This window comes from Sturnus vulgaris, chromosome 3, assembly GCF_052056855.1.
Source record: "Sturnus vulgaris isolate bStuVul1 chromosome 3, bStuVul1.hap1, whole genome shotgun sequence".
Taxonomy (NCBI): domain Eukaryota; kingdom Metazoa; phylum Chordata; class Aves; order Passeriformes; family Sturnidae; genus Sturnus; species Sturnus vulgaris.
In genome coordinates this window covers 67399909-67421105 of record NC_142245.1, presented here as the reverse complement: position 1 = coordinate 67421105, position 21197 = coordinate 67399909, and the positions used below count along the sequence as shown (strand labels likewise).

The 21197-nt window shown below is 37.7% G+C and overlaps 1 protein-coding gene across 1 annotated transcript in view; it reads left to right on the top strand.

The window, feature by feature from the left end:
- The window catches only part of NT5DC1 (5'-nucleotidase domain containing 1), a 124459-nt gene that overhangs the window by 60319 nt on the left and 42943 nt on the right, over positions 1-21197 (top strand). The window contains exon 7 of the mRNA XM_014879285.2: positions 19554-19728. Within this exon, the coding sequence (XP_014734771.1) occupies positions 19554-19728 (175 nt within the window). The remainder of the gene's footprint in view (positions 1-19553; positions 19729-21197) is intronic.

The window sequence follows — 21197 nt, the reverse complement described above, 5'->3', positions numbered from 1 at the left end:
GATTCATGATGAAGTCCTGTCCTCATCTTGCAGAGCTGGGAAATTTCCATGTCCCAGACAAAAAGTTCTCATTCTCCCTCTTTGCTTACCCAGCAATTACAGTGTAGCTGTACATTATGTAGCTGGGACTGTGTGTGTAACTCAGGGGAGAGCTCTTGTTTAGGACCAATCCTGGAATGGACTCCTCAGGGCTGGCACTAACTGCCTTGGGAGGTTCTGGCTCTTTTTCATGGCATTGGGGTAAAGGCAGTGAAAATCTGCCCTGCAAGACCTGCAGGGAGTTCCCAGCACTTCTCTCCTCCGTGATCTACAGTTTCAGGACTTTGCCAGCATTCCATTTGCACCTGCAAATGTTCCCACAGCAAAGCAAAGGAATCTGGGGTTATCCGTATGGAAACTCACACAAAGCTTTCACAGAAATGGTGTGTGCAGTTATTAGAACATTGTAGATATTCCAAAAGTGGTGTAATGGTGGACAACTGTAGAAGAGAGGGAGCATTTAGAAAAGTCTGAGTATGAACATCTTCAAACACTTTTATTTAAGCTGAACCTGAATGTATATGCTCACATTCAGTGATGAACTCATCCTAGCTTAAGGCTTCTAGGGCCTCATGCAGAACATCATATTAAATAAAGCACTGGTGTAGGGTGCTGATAGGATTTCTCTCAAAAAATATCATTAAGGTTAATTTTGTCCCAGCAGACTTTCTATGAGGCTTCCATCGCTTCAGCTTTATAAAGGATCAAGTATTTGGTATGCATTTAGCATAAAACCAGCTTGAAGTCATAATGTCAGCTTAAAGAGCTTATTGTAGTGAGCTTTGGAAAATGTGAAGAAAAAAAAAAAAGTGCTTATGTCCACACCTGACCTGCTGCAAAATTTTATTATATTGGGTGATCTGCCAGAGGACAGATCTGATATAATTGTCTGTGGAGCTTAGATTTTATGCCACTACACTTATGTGAATTTATCTGTTTATTCCAAGGAGAATAAAGAGATAGTAATAATAAACCACCTAGTGAAGGTATTAGGATGACAAAGGTGCTTGTATTGCAACTGCAGTAGTATTCTCTTCCTCTAAGGAAAGCTAAGTAAAGTTTTCTGGTACCTGGCAGGAATAACAAAAAGGGGACAGTCTCATTGTAATTAAAAATAAAAAGAAAAAAATCATTTTAATAAAACAAGTGTTAGTGCTTGATTTATTAATTTTAAGTTCTATATTTCCTAGTATAAAAAGAATCAAGAAAAAGTAGACATACTGAGTCTTTAGTACCCCTTTGGGATTCAACAATATTCCAGTTTCTTGCTGGTGTAGATTTCATTAATTAAAAAATCTAGTAATATTCTCAATATCCTAGCTATTCATCTGTGTTACAAAGCACACTAGGGCTTTGGTTTTGAAAGCAAAAATATAGCAAGCTGTTAATGGAATTTATATTTGTTCTCCCAAGAGATTTAAATGAAGTCTTGAGGGTAACCACAATCCCTGGCAAGAATTATCTTTCTTATTAAAGCTGACCTGGACAGGACTTGCTTTCAAGCCACATTGAAATTGTCTAGAGAAAAGAATCTCTGTGGGAGACAGCACACATTCTTCTTGTGTCCCTGCCTCTGGCCAGCCTAGCATAGCACTGCATCTTAGTCATTAGCAAGGGAGAGAAGGAAACCAGTACTTCCCAGTTCTGGAAAAGAAAACCACTAAAGAAAAAATACACTTACTAGATTCCACAAACTAATAATGAAAGGTTTGTTTGATCACCAACAACTTACTCCTGACCTCATGAACTGGAAAATATTTACTGTTGTCCTTGGGTAAGTTTTGTCAGTGGATTGTTTCAGGGTTTCTTGGGATGCATGGAGTGACTTAAAAGGTGACTTGCTTGGATTTTAAAACTTTTATTTATTCAGTACACTTCAGTTTGCTAATTATTTAGAAGCAGAAGCAATTAGCTGCCAGTAAAGCATTAGCAATAAGCTTTCTGTGATGTTCCCTCTACAGAGTTAGCACCTGCATTAAATTCTTGTTCTAAATCACCCACCTGGATCTGCCTCAGTCTCTGCATTAATAAAGTAGAAAAACTGGTAGAGAGAATTTAATCTATATACACAACTCCCCTCCTTAAAAAAAAAAAAAAAAAAGTGTTATTTTCATGCATCTTTTCTATCAAATTGATATTTTAAGGTACATTTATTTTTGCATTTATCTGGCTTGAAGTTATTAAAACTGCTTTTAAGTGCAAAGCTGAGATTTCCTAAGTAAAAACTTGCCTGCTAAATATAAGCTTTCTTGCTAAATTTAGAACTAACTTATTATGGTAAATGTATGAAATTATTTGAAATTGGATGTATAGTGTTATTATTGTACTACTTTTAATGAGAATGTAAAAGAAAGAATACTGATGGAATAATTTATCTAACTCTGTACAGTGCCAACTACTTTGCAACTGCTATCAAAGTTTAGGAAAAAGAGATCAGCTTCTTTCTAAAAAGAAGTTGAAAAAAATCAAAGTACTTAGAAAAGGATTGAGGATGAAAAGGAACATAAGTTTTGTGTGCAGTTTTTAATGGTGATAACTGATTTTCTGACAAAACTTTTAGAAAATTATACATGATCATGTGCTGTTTTTGGAGAATTATAAGAATCAAATAAATCTGTCAGGAAGCCAGAAAAGTACTTGAACACAGAATTATCACTCTGGTAACTTACATCAATCTTAGAAGGTGATTCAAACTGTCTTGCTGGTAGATTTGAAAACAGCGTGGAATATATCCAGCCACAGGACATATGGCATGCATCCACCTTCCAGCATGAAAGCCAGTATGTGGCACTAATGTGTATTTCAGAGGCAGGCTAACTTCCAAATGGCTGAAGGATATCAGCCAGCTGCCTGCATGGACAGAGAGGGAAACCAAAACGCAAGGGGAGAGCACTGCTGAAATCCTTGAGGTGTCCTGTGCCTTTGCACCGTTTGCCTTATAGAGCTCTGAGCAAAACCAAACAGGAAAGATCAAAGACCTCTTGCACTGCCAAATATTTTGTGGCCTCTGGGAGCTTGAGGGTTGAACTGTGAGACCTGTGTGGTATGTGAGAGGGCTGGAAAGGATTGCTTCCATTCGGAAGGCAGTGACAGCACTGCTGGATGTCAGTAGCCTGCTGAGGTGCCAGACAGCCTCTTCCTTGGAGCTTAAAAAGGACGAGTGAAGTGATCCAAGAGCTAGTAAGTTTATCCATTAAGGTCAGGTGAAGTACGAACTCCCTAATTACAGTGCTTACCAGAAGGAGGGGAAAACACTCTGTGGAGTTTGCGAAATCAGAGTTATATTTTCCTCTTTCAAATATACCCTCCAATCTTTAAAAGTTCACTGTGGTAGTTTTCCTTTTTTCATCCTGTATTTTAGAAGCAGGAAAATACTTTGTGTCTAGGCATTAGAAATCCTCCTAATGCTGCCCGAAGGTGGCCAGGGGCAATAAAGCACTCTCTGATATTTTTTGTTTGGCAGACTTTTACCTTACTTAAATACAGCTGGAGGGTTTGTTGTGAAGCACTGTCGTTTAAGCATTCTTTTTGCTTGCTACTTGCACCCGGATCTTTGTTTTCTGTAGTAAATGTGTTGATCAAATCCTTGGGATGCCTTTCTCCCATGGGTTCATAAGGTGTTTGGAGTGAAAGAAATATGTGCTGCTTTGCTACAACAGTACCAATCAGACCAGCTCCAAAAAAAGTGAATTCTACTTCCAACTTCTTTTGCTGCTCTCTGCCCAGAAACCCTACTCATTCAAGAGGCTGCTCTTCTTCCCCTTCTCCCTCCTCTTCCCTGGTTTAGTACTATGACTTTCTCCTCTCCTCCTCCTCCCTCTTTTCTGAAACTCTGTTCTTAGATTGAAGGCAGACACCTAAACCACCACAAACTGTTTTCTTTGATTTGAAGCAGCCCCTCCTGTGCATTCTGTGTATACAGAATGATTTGCTAGTGGTTCGGATCAGCCACCATTCACTGGAGAGAGTAGGAAGGATTACAACATGTGCATGCTGAAAAATTCTTTATGAGGAGGAATTGCACTAATCATAATGTAAAGATTACTCCTGACCTTAGAGGTCCCTCAGGAGCAGAGCACCACCAACAACAGGGCATCAGCTGTGAAAAAAAACCCTTGGGATCTCACTGTGTAATGGTTGGAAACGTCTTCTGACCAAACTGGGCCCAGTGTAATGACATAAGAGGATTTTTATCACTGCAAAATTTTGACTTATTAACAATGCAGGCATACATTGCCACTTGATCAATCCTTAAGAGCAGCTGAAAAGTTTCAGTTCCCATTTTTAAGACTCAGCAACAAGATCACTTCCGAGTCAGGTCTAGCTTTTTCAGATGTGAATCATCAGAAAGACAGCATTAGACCCCAATGAAGGACAAGAAAATGTGGTTTTTCCAAGTAACTCCGTTCATTGCATGGTGGATTTGACTTTGGTGATATCTATTGTTCTTTTTTTTTTTTTTTTAGTCTTTTAGAGGAGTCTGTCACAACTAAGTCTGTGATTTGTGTTGTGAAGGAGGAGTGTGAGTCAATTTTTTTTAAAAGACAGTCAGTACCAAAATAATCTTTATTAGACAAATGCATCAAGGCAGTTAGTTTTTCCTACCATAGTCAGGTACAGAAGATTTTTCAGTTTTGTGGATAACAATCTGCAACTGCCCAAATGATGCACATCCTCACTTTTTCTGCTGTTTGGGGCTCCTTGTTGCACATTTCATCACAAGTTGAAAGGCATTGAAGGGTACATTCCCAGCCCTTCCAGGTAGTCTGACTAAATTCTTTTGTATCCTCCTAAATGATGAAACAGTAGCCAGGAGAGTTTTCAGTGAAAGTGTTCACTCGTCTGTGAAACTTGCTCCCTCTGGTGTTTCAGCAGAGCCAGTGCTTAGTGACTTTTAGATCCAGTTATAATTTAACTACATTATAGTAATGAGGGCATCGTAATCTGTAAAATTATTATAAAAACGTACTGTATATTACTTTGAAAAAAAATATATTTTGTTTCCCTAGAAACACTCAGGTGTCATTGCAGTGAATGCAAAGAGCCACACATGTACCTTCCCATCTTCGTCTGAATGCCATCTTCCCTATATCTTCCCTATATATAATAATTTCATTTTACTATTGTATTTCATTGCATTCCCAAGTTTTATGGATTTAAAGAAAAATAATTTGTCTAATTTTTTAAGCTTTATTTAGAAAGCATTTGTTATTTGGGTTTTGTTTTGTTTTTTGGGGTTCTTTTTAATAATATAAAGCTATTTGTAGCTGTCAGACTATAAAAAAATGGCATGTAAGCATGCTTCTGATTTAAATCATTCCCAGTTCTGCTGTATTAGAAATTGGACATGTTCTTACAACTCAAATAAGATTGTCTGGATAAAATATAAGGCACATATCATGTAGGCAAAATTTGTACATAGCAATTGAAGTGTTCCATGCATGCCTAAGATTGTAAGTCACTCAGACGAGCTTCTTACTGCACTGTGGGGAAATGCTGCCACCTGTTTGGTTTAGCTCTCTGCACTTAATAAGCCAGAATACTTCTCCCAGTCTAGGACTCCTGCAGTCTTCTATACATCCATTTTGTTTGGCTGAAGCAAAGTGTATTTTAAACAAGCTGGAAAGGAAGAGTTTAAACTTCCCAGGTGAGCATTGTGAAAGGTGTTTTTAGATTGGCATGTTACGTGGGGCATGTTGCTGAGCTTGCAAATGGCATAAAAAGTTACAGCCTGTCAGGTGAGATGGAGTGACTGATTGTATATGTGTACATTAAGCCTGTCCCCACAGTGAAATAAAACACTTGCCTAAATGAGGGAGTAAAGAAAGCAGGTACAGGTTCTCGTCTGCCAGATGCTAAGATTTGCTTATTTGATCTCTTCTAATCATCTGCAACAGAAATTAAAATGAGAGCAGGAGTAAGAGCAAAATCAGTTTGAGTCTTTTGAGTGAATAAAATGCTATTAGCTGATGCTCAGTCTCTTATATTGAGGAGAGCAAGATCCTTGTAAACCCTTACGCCACTGAAGGCAGTGAATTTTGTCATGGGACTATGAACAAATCTTTAAGAAGCATACTTCCATCAAGCTATAAAATATCTTACTGTAGTACACAGTCAGCTATGGTCAAATACCAACCAAGAAGGACTTTTATTACCACAGTGTTTCTGGTGAGCTAATCCTGAAAGAGCATGAAGTTTAATAAAAATTTTAAGAAAACTCTTATTATAGACTCTCTATTTTTCTTTTCATAACAGCATGTGATGCTGTACTCATACTTTCTAATAATGCATTTCTGTAGAAGAATGACTGTGCATGTGGAAAAAGCCATAAGTAATTCAAATGACTAACAATTAAGTGAGCACGTAAGACTTTATATTCCTTTCTCTAAAGATTCTTGAAGTCTTTATGTATATGTATATTATGTATTTATGTATAATTTAAAGTTTCTTTAAGTATAGCTACTATTTTATTCTATCCACTAGCCCATAAACTTAGAACTATAATGGTAATCATGGCATTTTTCACATAAGTGTATTTATCTTTCTCTACAAATACATCTTACATGTATGTGTGTAATATGTGCAAACTGGATTTTGTTTTATAGTAATTTTTAGCAATGAATACAGATATGAGCAAATTATTGAGAGAATATAGCTCTCAGACATATATCTGCTTATGCTGTTGTCAGACAGAGCTGTCTTTGATACTCAAATGGTTTATAATGCCTGAAAATTTGGACTTAAAAAGGAAAAAGAAAATATTGCTTTTACTTGTCTTTTTTTTTTTTTTTTTTTTTTGCTTATCTTGAGTCCTTTTACAGCAGAGAAGTTCCTTTTAAAAAGCAGCTGTGATATATCCAATATTGCTGATATAATTTAATATTGGTCCTGATAGGAGTGTTTTAATGAAAAAAAGTATACTTTGTGTCCTATATCACTATAAACTGTCTGAAACTAGCATTCATTCTAGAGACATTTGCATATTAAATTCATTTCTTCCAGCAGAAAGGTAATAATAAAAGAAAGCTCATACAACAAATGATATTAATAATAATACACAAGAATCTGACATCAACGTTCAGTATCAGCCCAAAAAATTAATGATGCTGTTGTCTCATTTTTGCAGAATGTAAGGTGCTGAATGCAGACATAGTATGCATATGTCATTTGCTTTGGCAGGAATGGTAATTTAAAGGAGAAGTAGGTCTCCTTATATGTCTGTTTTCTTGGAACTTAATAACCAGTCCCACAATCTAGGAAACAAAAGAGCTGTTTGTGTGTCATCTGGTTTCTTCATAAATATTCAGGGAAGACTTTTGTTGCTCTGTGGAAACTGCCTCTACAAACATTTTAAATATACAAATATTAATTGTTCATGCAGTCTTTGCTTTCATAAATACTCCATCCTGTTTGGATAAGCCCCATGTAAGTGGAATTGGAATTTGAATGGCAAGACTTCCTTCCTTGCAGCCTAGCAAGGGTTCGAGTGGTAACCAGGCAATTGCTTTCTGTTTTTCTCATAGAACTGTCTAATTGAGATTGTATTGAGAGAGCAAGAAAATTGGAGCAGGGCTGTTGGTGGTGGAGGTGCATGGAAATCCTCCTGCTCCACAGCATATCCACCCAGGTGACCAGCATGCCCAGGAGTGCCCACTGCTGTGATGAGCAGGGTGGGTTCCCAGCCACCCACTGCCTGGTCTGCCAGCCACTGCAGGAAACCTGAAACACTGAGTCCTGTAAAGTTTGCATTAACAGAAACAGCAACAGTGTTTTAGGATATTCTCTGTAAATACACTAGAAATGTAAGAGATACTCTGTAGTCACTTAAATATTTTGAGGGAGATTTGAAACTGCAGGATCTTTAAGGTGCCTTCCAACATAAACCATTCTACAATTCTATTTTTTTTAATATCAAATATAAAAATTGCCTTTAATTTCCAGAATTTTCCACTAGTAGCTGCAGAGATCCATACAAAAATGGCCTCAGAAGAGGCCAAGAGTTCTCATCTGTTTGATGCGTTGTTTAGATAATGTTAAAAGACATGAAGAATCAAACCAGGAGAGATAAGAATACAGAATCACGAACAGAGCACCCAGAAAAATTTTCTTCATAACTTAAATAGATTTCTCTGGACTTTAAACTCCAAAATTCTTGCTGACAGCTTGACCAGTAATAACCTTTTCAACACTTTAGGTATAATTTTAAGTAATTTCTTCTTTTCCATTCTCCATAAGAGAGTGATGAAGTCAACACATAGGCTTTGCATAAACTAATTTCATTTAGTTGTGCCATTTTGAAAGCATTCCTAATGAAGGCTGTACATCTTGTTAAATTTCTGGGAAGTAGCTTTTTCTCTTTGTTCTCAAGCTGATCACTTGGCCATAAAATAATGGAGTCTGTGCTCATAAAAATGGCATTAGGGAGTGCTCCTCTCTCAGCTTTCTTGTGGCAAATGAGCTGGTGCAAATGGGAAGGGGGTGGCTGCAATGAAAGTAGCATGAAGTCAGCAGTCTGTATCTCTATCTCTTTTGTTTGGATAAGTTTCAGACTTCTTGTTCAGATTAGCAAAAACTGATTAACAGAGCTGTGCTGCTGCTCTTTGCTGACTTTATTCTTCTTACTGCCGACTAGTAAATTTTTCTGATGTGATCCTAAGTGTCATTATCCATACCACATTGATAAACGTGAACACTAGCATCACTCATTACAGCAATGGATGGAGGTGGGGATGCATATTCATTGATAATGTGTAATCACAGTACTTTAAGGAACTGTAGAAAATAACTTTCGTTTAGCACACCACTGCCAAAAAGATGGTTTAGGTGCCCCTAACAGATGGCTTTCTAGCCTGTTTTTAAAGACCTTCACTGACAAAGATCATACAGCCTCGTCGGTAGCTTTTCCAGTGTATCAGTACCACTCAAATCAGAAACCTTTTTAGCATTTCTAATCTAGGTTTACGGAAGTGTAAGATTATTACTTTTTGACTGATTGACCTTGATCTCAGAGGACAGATTATTCCTTTTTTCTTTTTTTGCCCCAAGCATGAGCTTTCTACATGTTTGAAGACTGTTATTATTTCCCCCTTAGATTTATCTTTAAACTGTCAAATCACCCAGTGTTTTCCGTGAAGCCTTCCCCCCACACCGGCACCCTGATCTCTGCCGCTTGCTGTTTGAGGACCACTGCCATTTGTGGCTGTGGAACTGCGCGTTTCAGCTCTGTTCCATCTTTTTTAAGTTTTGTCATTAGAAATTTAAGAAAGTTTCAATAACTAGAGAAAAGGGGGAAAGATTAATAGCTGGGATTTGTGCTCCCGACAGCGCTGGTGTGAGGGTTCTTGATAGCGGGGGGGCTGCAGTGCTTTGAGGTGACGGCGGTGCAGCCGCGTCCGCGGTGCCGCTGCCGGTGCCGGTGCCGGTGCCGGTGCCGCGGGGCTCCCCCTCGCTAGATGGCACCACCGGACCGATGGAGCGCTCCGGGAAGGAGCGCCGGGAAGGATGAGCTCCGGCTCCGGGAGTTGCTCTCTCTCTTTCCAGCGCTGTGTGGCTGGGCTATTGAGACGAGGAACAAATAAGCACATGTGGAGGCCTTGCCTCCTCCAGCTGTGCCGGCTTCTTAGAGATCAATGAATGCCTTTATTCTGCGTTTCACTGCGCGGTCTGAATGTTCTCTGACTCCTTGTCATTTAAGCTCTTTGAGTCTTATCCTGATGGCCTTTCTTGGTACATCTTCCTGTTAATATTTCTTTAATACACAGGGATTGAAAATACACTTCTGCAAACAGATTTATGCAGCTCTGTAGGCAAGAACCATGAAAAGCACTTGATATGTGTGTGATTTGAGAGCTGTGTTAACAGGATAGCTAGGGTGAGATCCCAGGCAAGAAGAATAAGGATTTCATTTTATGTATTAAAATGTGAGGGTAAGCATAACAGCAGGTGGTGGTACATCACCATCACCTACAGCAGGAATAGTTATTGTTGAACACTACCTGTAAGTTATAAAAATAATGAAATCACAGAAAGCACACGACTGGTAACTTTGTGTATGCACAGAGTAGTCATAAACGTGAAAGGTGAATAGCCTGTTGCAAATCTCCCCTGGTCACACTCTTCTGTAATATCTTATTTTCTGATAGTTTTTTCTGATACAATTGTAAATGCCTCAATTTATACGGAATTCTTCTCCCTACCCCATTCTTGTGGTACTTGTTGCTTGCAGTTTCCCACTGCCCATCAGATTGTTCTTGAAATGTGCATGTGGCATCTGTATAGCAGTGTTATGTAGGCAGTAAAGTGAGTCTGCTTACAGCTCTTAGTCCATCTGTACCCATTTGGAAAGTTTGCAGCTGCAGACCCAGAGGTTGGAATTAATACCATTTGTTCATGTCAGTGCACAGTGTCTTGTGAGACTGAAAAGGATTATTTCTTGTATCAAGAAAAAATACTGTTTTTCTTTAATATACATTTATATGTATCTCTGTTTGTGTGTTAGTTATATTTGAACATGTGCAAATATAAGAGGTAGATGTTGCTGTTGCTTCCAGGAAAAACATTTCTGAAAACTTAAACTTCTTTCTTACTGCAAGAAGTGCCTCAAAGTAGCTGATCCATTCAAAGCTTCACAAAGAGTTTCTTCTCTTTCCCAGAGCTATTTTAATTTGAGATCTCAGAAGCAGGGAATACCTGTAATGTCTTCTTGGTGGAGCAGGACAGCTGAGTAGGATTTTTAGTTTATCAGCAGCTGTTGTCTGTGTGTCATTGTAAGATATCTATCTACTGTATTTTATTTCTTCATTACGCACTTAATTTCCACTCCAAGCATAAAAGCACATTTTACACAAGCCAATGGACTCAAGTAACCTTCATCAAATTCATAAATAAAACGGTACTTGAATATTTTACCTCCTGCCAAATTAGACTGCAGCAGCATCCTGAACAGATCCCATTTCCCACCTACTTAGCTGCATTCAGTTGAACAAAACAATTTCCTCCTTCCATCATAAATTGTTTTGCAGATTTTTTAGGATGTCTTTACCAGGGGATATATTTTAAAGGTGTGTGAATTGACAACTGGTTTAACAGTTTAACAGGCATCTAAGTATGCAAAATTTGTTGGGAAGGTAGATGTTGACCTCAAATAATTGTAATGCACGTAGAAGAAAAATCTCAAATATACTTCTCTGGCAAGTTTGTATGACAAATATATGTATAAGGATCAGTAACTTCAGTAGTCTTAAGTATAGGTGAAGATGGAGATTTCCAGAATTTTTATGGTCCTTTCCCTCTGATAGGTTGTCTTCCTGTAAATATTAATACCATGGCAATAGGTATATAACAAATGATCCATGTAAATCTTTAACAGGAGGAAGAAATGTGGGTTGTGTTGCCTTGGGCAATCACTATTGCCACCTTTCAGTCTTTTACTTCGAAGCCTATGTAAGTGAGTTGCATACATCCCATCAGAAGACATTCTTGTCAATGGAACAAAGCCGATTACTCACTTTAATTGTTCACACAGTGCAGTAGGAAGGATCTGGAGAATCAGACTAATTTTAACTGAATGCTTGTCCTGCAAGGGATAGTCACCTCTGCACAAGTTTAGTGTCCAGCCCACGGGTTGTTAGAGTGTCATCAGAAATGGTTTCATAAAGTTTGATAAATCTGGTCTGTTATGCTGCAAACTAGCATGGTAATGTAAAGCAAGGAAGTGAATTATTTTGCGAAATAAATAATTTCCTCTAAAATATAGCAACAGATGCTGTCCTACCTCCTAAGGACATCCTTCTTGCTTTGTAATGCACTGGGGGAACATTGCTATAAATAAATAGAAATATATATTGATATAAATATTAACAAAAAACCAGAAAGAAAAGAAAAAACAAGGAAAGAAAGAAATTCTGTCTCCAGGACTTGTGTATGTAAAACTATGGAAGGTCATTTAAACTACCTACATGGAGACAACTTCCTTACAAGTGTCATGTATCAGCAGTCACAATGAAGTCATGCTGCAGACTTTGCCACATACATCTGCTTCTCATAACTTTTTTTATTTGTGGTATTACCCTTTCTAAAGGAAGTGATTTGCAAGCTTGGGATGAGGTGGGCAAGGGCTGCAGAGTGGGGCTAACTCTGGCTGTGGGACCGGTTAAATCAACCATTTGGGAACACCAGTAAGAACAGAAAACATATGAAAATAGCCTGGATTTCTCTTTCCATGTCCATGAACCTCAGTAAAAAGTAGGACTAACACTAAATGCAAAAGCCATGCCAGCATCTGGCTGTGGCATTGCACTTCTAGAAGTCTTGACTGTTCTGCATCCAGGACACTGCTGATGTGGTGGGAGATGAGGCAGAGCTAGCAAGCAGGGGGGTAAAGATTAGGGGCAAATTGAAAGGGGTTCTTCCAAATAGGAAATGGTAGGGGGTGTCAGGAAATGGTGCTTTTTAAGCTTGTTTGAAAAGTTTTTGGGGAAAAGTTGTTAAAAAGCTATGTTTTCAAGAAATGATACAGCCTTACCTTGAAGCTGACTTTGGTTAGGGCCAGCCCTTAAACCTTGCACAGCCTTGAGGTTCTGGGCTGTCCATCAGAGGTCTTTGGTTCTACCCTCTGCTACACAGGGGGAAGAAGGGGGTGATGTTCAGCTAAGAGATGTCAGAGCAGTAATAGTTTCTAATTTAGACATTAGGACTTCCCTTTAAATATAGCTAGAAGTTCTGTGCTGTTCCTGACAGCCTTTGTAAGGGGAACCTCACCTGAGAAAGGAGGGAGAGTGGTGGTTCCTGCCGTATAATATTAAGCCAGAACAAACCACATCTGCTCTTAGCTTTCTTAGGAAAATTCCTAGTCAATCAGACCCTTTTTTGTTGGAGACCTATCTTTAGCTACCAAAGCACTTTAAATTGTGCAGTAAATTTCTCATAGGCCACAGGAGTAGAAAATAAGTACAAGAGGAAATGACCCATGAAATATTTGCAGAGGTGATGTTTTGTGTATGTTCTGCTAAAATGTTTCCTTCAGTGTATTAAGTGTTTATATAGCACTTCAGCCACTATTAATCCAAGTAGTCCTGTTTTTCCTAGCCCACCATGGACCCTTACCTTATGGTCATCCCCTTGAAATTAATCAAGGTGAGCACAAAGTTGTCATCACTAGAAAATAGTTTATTATTTTAGAAAATATGATCTATTTCTGCCTGACCAGAGCCGGATGTTGCTAAAAATATTGAGAATGTTAATGTTGCATGACCAGTAAACATCTTCTTTAACAGATACACAGGCAAAAGAGGCAAATGAAGAACCAGTTGATCTTGTATTTCAACTGGTAATATGTGATTAGTTCAAAACTCAAGTGCCACATGCAAAGGGCTTACATTGTGATGTTAAAAATCCCTACTTTTCTGAGAACACTGGAGGAAAAGTTTTTTAATTTAATTGGACATCCTAATATATGTTCCCTATTTATAAGTGTGTATTATAGAATGTAACCTATCCTTAATACTGGTTTGGTTTTCATTTCCCCTCATATTTCCTACCTCCTCTCTTCTGTCTGATTTTCGGGGGGGAGGGGTTTCTCTTTTCTATCCCGTTTCTGTTTCATTTGTATATACAGGCAGGAGCAACTTGAAAGATACTGTTTGTAAGCAGCTACTCATATATCTGGCACATAAGCTAATTCTTAACTACAACAAGCAGAGAGGTTCATCAGGTTGCAAAGTTCAGCCTCATGACAGGCAGAAACTCACTGAGGTGTCATTCTGGATTTCTGGTCCCCACTGGCCAATTCACCCATGCTTATTTTTTCCCCTCTCTTTTGTCACAGAAATACTGCTTCACTCTTTTTCAGGTGAGAATGAGAGATTTGGTACCATAATATTAAAATTTCCTTTGTCTCCAAACTTAGTATCTCTTTTCATGTCTGCTCCTAATAAATGAAGAAGTGTAAATAGCTGGTGTTTCTCCTGCCTGAACGGGACCAGGATGTTTAACCCTTTGGCCTTTTAAAAAGTGGCACAGTTTTTCTAAATAATTTCTCAGTGTTTGTAAAGAATTGAGACGATTGTAGAAAACATACGAGCTCAAAATACTTGATATCTGTCACTCTTTATTTTTGCTATTATGACATTTGCCTCTTCCTAACTTCCTGTCTTCCAGGACTGTCATCCTTTTATTCTGTTTTTTTAAAGTTTTTAGCTCCTGGGGGATGGATTGGATGATTTATCTCTTCCTGCTGCTCCCTGTTCCTGATATCTGCCTCATCCCAGGCCTCCAGAATGTAACGATATTTTGTCCAATCATTCCTGCGTCACTCTTCATTATCTTTTCTTATCTTGTTTTATGTTAACATTTCCTTCCCTCTGTCTCTCATTTTGCTTCTGCTGCTTAAATGAAAGGCAGTAAAGACAATTTGCCTGATGCAATTTGAACCATCACTCCCTTTCTCCTCTGCTTGCTTTCATTAGATGAAATTTAAGTTCTCTTGGAGAATCTTCTGTGATAAAGTTATTTTTCTCGTGTTTCTGTTGAATCCTCATGATAGTTGTTAGATTAGTTTATTTAGACAGGAGAAGAAGACAGCAACAACGGTCAAAGAAGTGTCTCTGTTCACTCTAAAAACCTGAAGTGCTGTAAGGCTACAGTGGATAAGCATATACAATGAATATAGTTCTCTGTGTCATTGCTGGTTGTAACATTTATTGCAGCTCTCCTCTGTTAATCAGATTAATAACTGTTACCTGAAACCAGCATTAAGACAAAAATTAGGGAAGAACTATAAGTTCTTTCTCATGGCAGAGCTGCAGAGAATTTGGCTATGGGTATTTAATACCATATGATATAATATAATAATATAATTTAATACCATATGATAGCTAAGCTATCATATTGCCTATGAATTTAAAAGAGAGAAAAGTCACATTCCCAAATACTATTTTCATTGTAAGAGATTGTTAGTTGTTAAAGCCACTAAATACAAGCTAAAAATTGGCAGTGTAAAGTTTATTTTTTTTGGCTGAATTGTAGGGATTTTTTTTAGCCTCATACTTCTCTGCTTACCTAAATTGTATAAATAGCGGATAATTTATTTTTAATTTAATCAAGTAGGTGCCCCTTAGAAGCAGTGACAATCCTAAGAAATACGCTGTTCCTGTGTTTTAGTTCTGGACTAAAACCTTGCCAGAAGGGTGCCTCTTGAACATTTGCCCACTTTATAATCCAAATAGCAGTTAAGGGATGAAAACTGCAGTGTCCTGGCAGTGCAGGTTTACAGACATTGAGTCCAAAGGAGTCCAGAGCCAGTGGGTATGAACTGACCCTGCCAGGGAGAAGCAGTGTAATGGAGAGCACAAGCGAAATCCATAATGATTTTTTTCCACAAATACTGGTATTATATTAGAACATCAAACTGCGTATTTCAATAAAGTAATTCTGTGACTGTACTAGAGGAGGGTCATTGCCTTAAGGACTGGATTATTGTCTGTGCTGGAAGGCAGGACAAGCATTTGTACAGCTTCTCTCTATGGTCTGGGAGTTCTGCATTTCCAGCTGCATAATTCCCATCACACTTGCTAGCCCAACTTTGTTGCACACAGTTAAACTGCTAGTCAAGGAAATGTCAGATAAATGTCAGATTGAAAGTCAGATTAAATATCAGATTAAAATGTCAGATAAAACAAGAAAAAACAAACTCCAAACTGGACACTAAAGGAACCTCTAATAATATAGATAGAGGAAATTATATTGCTTTGAAAATACATCAGGACATTGATCTGGCTCTGGCAGGACCTTAATATGTGGTGGCTTACTTCTATTTCTACCTTCAATTTAAAAAAATTTTTTTTTCTGAAGTTTATATCTTTTTTCTGAAAAGATACTTGATGGACTGCAAAAGCAATAATTGTTTGTGAAAGTGTATTTGGAATATCATTGTAAGTCTCTACAGAGGCTAGTTGCTAATTTGCTATTCCATGCTGTGCTTCAGAGATTTGAGATAAACTTCAAGTTGTTTAGTAACAAGAATGGAAATCAAAAAAATTGCATTTGTTCTGTGATAACATATACATAATACATTCCAAGGTTGTATATAAAATGCTTAGATATTCACTTTCCTGCTCCACATCACTGGATTAAGTTTTCTCATAAAACCATAGAGAGTAGATATGTTGATTGTTGTGTTGATTGTCACAGTCTTCTTGCTTCAATTTGTTTTTATTAAATACTTCTTTGTATTTGTGTAAGTGTTCACACTGCCAAAGAGCCAGAGGTTACTAATGAAGGCTTTGGCATGCTTGAAGGTAGCTTGAAAACAACAGAGAATTTGAGGTGAAAGTTGGGACAGTTGTTTTGTTTTCACTGATTCATGGGTATGTATTAATATATGCCACTGTCCATATAGCTGTATTTTAAGTAATATTCACAAAACCTAGAGGAAAAAAAATAGAGATTTTATTTCAGGCGGTGTACAGAAAACAAACCATCAGTTGTAGATCTGGCAGTGATCACTAGTCCCTCACTTGGATACACTGAATTTACGGACCAACAAAACTTTCCTAAAGTTTGCTTATATTTCCGTTTTTCCATTTTCCAATTTGGATGGCCCATAAGCATTATCAGGGAGATTTTACCGGCTAGAGAAATTTCTTATTTCTCCAGAACAGTGTTATTCAGATGAATTGCTTCTTTGTTTCTTAAGAATGGAGCTGTATGACAATTGCATAATCACTTATTTCTATTAACTCATTTTTGTTTCCCCTGTTAAATAAGAGCTCCTTGTTACCAGAGCTGTTGGCTCTGATAAAATTATTTATTTTCTGATTTCTCACTGGTGCTTTGCTTAAGAGTTTTCTTCTTGTTTTTGTTGTTTGCTTGCTTTAGAAAGACATAGTGAAACGTATGCCATAGTGGGGAAAAAAAAGGCTTCATTTGTCATTAGGAAATCATTCCATTTGATTTGAAGTCTTGATACAATGCTATTTCTCCATCACATGTTAAAGCTTCCACGATTCTTTCTGCCAACAAGGTGCCTGTGGCTCTGCTATACTCCTCAAAATTGGCTCCTGCTCTGGGTTAATGAGCAAGTTTTTTGTCTTTTATTTTATCTGGCTTTCAATCAAATCTTGCAAGCTTTGGTGGTTAAGCTCATTTACAGATATGAGTTTGTATTCCACCAAACTGTCTTCACTAGATGCAATAGTATGCTAGGAATTAAGTCAAACTCTGCTTTCCTGGGCCATGCTGGCCTAATTACAGTAGAGTATGCTTTAATGAGGATTCTTCTGAGCTGCCTCTGCCTGATATGGCAAGCAGCCCAGAGGCAAATTTCAGATCTCAGTGTCAAGAACTGATTCATTGCTTGTCTGCAATTAACAGCTGGGCTTCAAGGTCTAGATAGAGAGCTAGAATAAGACTCTCTTTCAGCTCATGTATTGAACCCAGAATTGTTGAGCTTTTCCAGTGCAGATGTAGCTCAAAGGCCAAATATAACAGATTTGTCAGGTAGAAAATACTGTACAGATTATGGAGAAATAAGACAGTTTTGATTAAATTAATTCCAAAGCTTTAAATTGCACATCAAATAATGGTCACAGACAGTGGAAGGCACTTCATAAGGGTAGAAAAACAAAGTGTCCGGGAGTAAAACAGATATTTTTGTCTGAGGGTGATAGGAGTGATAGATCACTGGTTATATAAATGAACTTTGCCATCTTTATTTTAATTGTTTGAACCCATGAGAGCTAATACCTAGCCTTCTTTGTTTCTGTTTCCCCCTTCCTTCTCATCTGATGTTGTGCACTTTTCAAAACACCAAAAAAGAAAAATTATCATAGCAGAGCATATGAAATAGAATTATAATATGGAGGGGAAAAAAAATGCAGTTTCTGCTCCTAGAAACTCTATTGCTCATCCCCAACAATATTCATGCCTCAGGAAAGAAGGAGGGAAAACACAACAGGAAACCTTCTTTCATAAATCTGCTTTGTTTAATCAAAAATATCATTGTTCTTGGCTAGCTCTCAAGGCAAATGTCATGGCATCCCATAATGCTGGCTTCAGGAGCAGGCTCGTATTCCCCTGGTAGACTGTTACACAGCCTGACCTAAATACAGCAAAGAACTGGAAGAGTGGCCTGGTTGTCAGTTGGGAGATTTTTTGGAGAGATTCTCCTCAGATATACCAGTCCACTTTTTTGGAAGAAATCTGTCAAGTCGTAGTACAGAATGATACATCTTTTGCCTCCTGTCTAGTTCCCGGGATAACCACCAATTTGAAACTTCCTTTGAAAGAGTTTGTTCCCTGCCATCTGTAGATGTTTGAATGTGTAGTGTATGGAACAGTTATGTTTAGCACGCAGCATCTTTCAGTCTTTCTTTGATGCTACTGTTTCAAACATGCATGTTCTCTTCCATTAAATAGCTAAAGTTCAAGTGGTTTAAATCTTATTTTTTCAAACTAGAGAACAGCATTACTCACATACCAGAAGGCTAAGTAATGTCTGGGATTTATTAAATCATTCAGCAAAGTTGACCACAGACAGTTGCATATAGAACAAGTGCTGGAAGAAAAATAATCTATTATGATGTTCATTATACTACAACACACACAGACTGAGAGCCAAATACTTGGTACCATTTCTGTGTCTACAATTATTATATTTCTTTTTAAAACTTTAACTAGCTTGACAGTTTTGGTTATAGAGGGTTTCAGCACAGAGGAAATATGTAGGGAAATTTAATGCTAATTTGACATCTTGGTAAAGCAGCTATGGGCCATAACAAGACAAATATTTATTGGTGACTTTAATGAATAGGTAATTTTTACTGCCAAGTTAGTGTTGCTGCACACTTCTAAAAATCTTACATTCCAAGTGTATTTGAAAAATTCTATTGCTGTTTGATTTGGCAAAAAGGAAATTATTGAAGCTCGAATTGGAACAGAGCACTTTTTTGCATCTGTTCCTAGTATTCAAAATACTGATGAGTCTTTGCCAGTTTATCAACCTTTCCTAGATAAAGCGCTACTTGAGAAAAATGCAAAAATAATAAAACGGATGTTACTGATCAGTCAATGCTGATGTGAAGTGTCAGAAGTAAGTGAACAGGAGTTCTTTGGAATTTTAGGCCCTTACTAATTTCTAAACATTTAGCTCATTTCACAATCACAAACTAAGTATCCAAAAATTGAGCAAAAGTTAAAAAAGGAGTAATTATTTCCTGCATGAAACTATAATCTAAAATTTCTTTGCTATTAACTATTATGAGCAAAAGAACGTCAAACAAAATAATTATGAAAATTCCACAATAAAAGAGAAAAGTCATGCCAACTTATTTCTGCTACAGTGAGTCCTCTTGGTTTGATTCAGGGTTTTGATTTATATTATGTTACAGACCACAGAAAATTTTAAACTTTGCTTTGCCTTATTTTAATCATGTTGTTTGCACATAAAGGAATATTTTGTGTGGATTAAGTGGTTTGTGAGCAGGATTGGATAACATAATTCTGTTTTAATTTTTTAGAAGACTGTGGGATGTATTTCCCAGAAGTGAAAAATCATCCAGACAAATATTTACAAAGATGTCCCGAGTCTGTAAAAAAGTGGCTGAAACAACTGAAGAATGCTGGGAAGATTCTGCTGTTAATTACCAGTTCTCACAGTGACTACTGCAGGCTTCTGTGTGAACATGTTCTTGGGTAAGTGCAAAGCCCATTTCAAATTATATCTGCTGAACAGCAACTGGACATAAGCCTGAGTTATTGGGAAGCTAATTTGAGTTTTCTTTATGCATGGTGAATTATTTGGTCCTGAGTTTTCTGCTGGGCCCCTGTCTGGTAGAGTGTTAGAGGGTACTTGAGACAAAGTAATCCATCTGTACCAGCGTGTGAGCTGTATCTGACCCACAACAACCTGCATGCTTTTGGAGACATCATGATGCCAGGGAATTATCTTTCAGGCCAATATCTTATACACTGTCTGTTTCCTAATTTTATTGTAAACTTTTGCTAGACTATTTTATTTAAGCCAATTCTTTTCTTGCTTCTCCAGCAGTGAATGCAACCAGGAGTCCTTTTGCATTTCCTTGCAGTAAAGCTGTAGGAAAATCTTCCCAATACTTTTTCCCATAAGTGCTTTCCAAAAGATGGCTGTGCGTGAGAAATCACTGCTTCATCACAGCAGAAAAGATAAAACAGGCAGTTCATTGCACTTGGCAACTGCTTGAGATTTTAGTTGCTGATCACAACAGCTGTTTTTAGCATAATGTTAAGAACATGACTGGTCAAGTCAAATTCAGTGAAATTCAGCAGAACTAACACTTACCTAGGAAAAAAAAATCAATCAGACATGCAAATAGTGAGGTGGGTGACAGAGTGAGACTATGAATTTATTACTAATCAAAGAAATAAAGTAGTTCAATGTGAGCCTACCTTGGCTATCAAGATATGCCAGGGAACAGCAGAATGAATACAGCAGCGCTGTAAGAAAACCACGGGTAAGGTAAAAGACAGAGCTACCTTCCAAAACCAGTCCTGCCAGTATCACTTCTCTTTTGTACTCTCTAGGCTAAATGCTAAATTGAAGCATCAGCTGTGCCAGCTCTCACTGCTTTGCATGAACATTATACCTGCTTGTTTGAGGGGCAGATCTACCTCCTGACAAAAACCAATTCTCCTTTATGAGCAAGATGCCTGTGAATTAACTGTTTTGTGTAAATCTGTCTAGTTATTTCCTAAATGAAAATTTGGCATAAAAGTAAATTCTTGGCCACATACAATGATTTTGGCTTTCTGTTCCTTGGTGAATAGTGTTTAGCTGTTTAAGGTAGCTGTAGAAATCCTGCTGGAAGACAGTAAGCAAGATATCCAAAACTATCAGTTGCCTTTCAAAGCACCAAAAAAGATATCCTAATAGAAGGATACTGCATCACTCTCTTTCCACAAAAGTGCAGGATGTTCTATGGTATTTATTACAATCATATTTTCCAATGATTCATGCAGTGTGGCTTCCAAGTAGCTTTCGGAGAACTGAGTACTCCACTGTCTGTCAGACTTTAGTGAAGTGGGGTTATTTTCCTGAAAATCTAAACTTTTTATTGGTTTTGTTTGTTCCATGCCTCTCATATCAGACAAAAACTCTATGTACCTGTGCTTTTTGCTGTACTGGA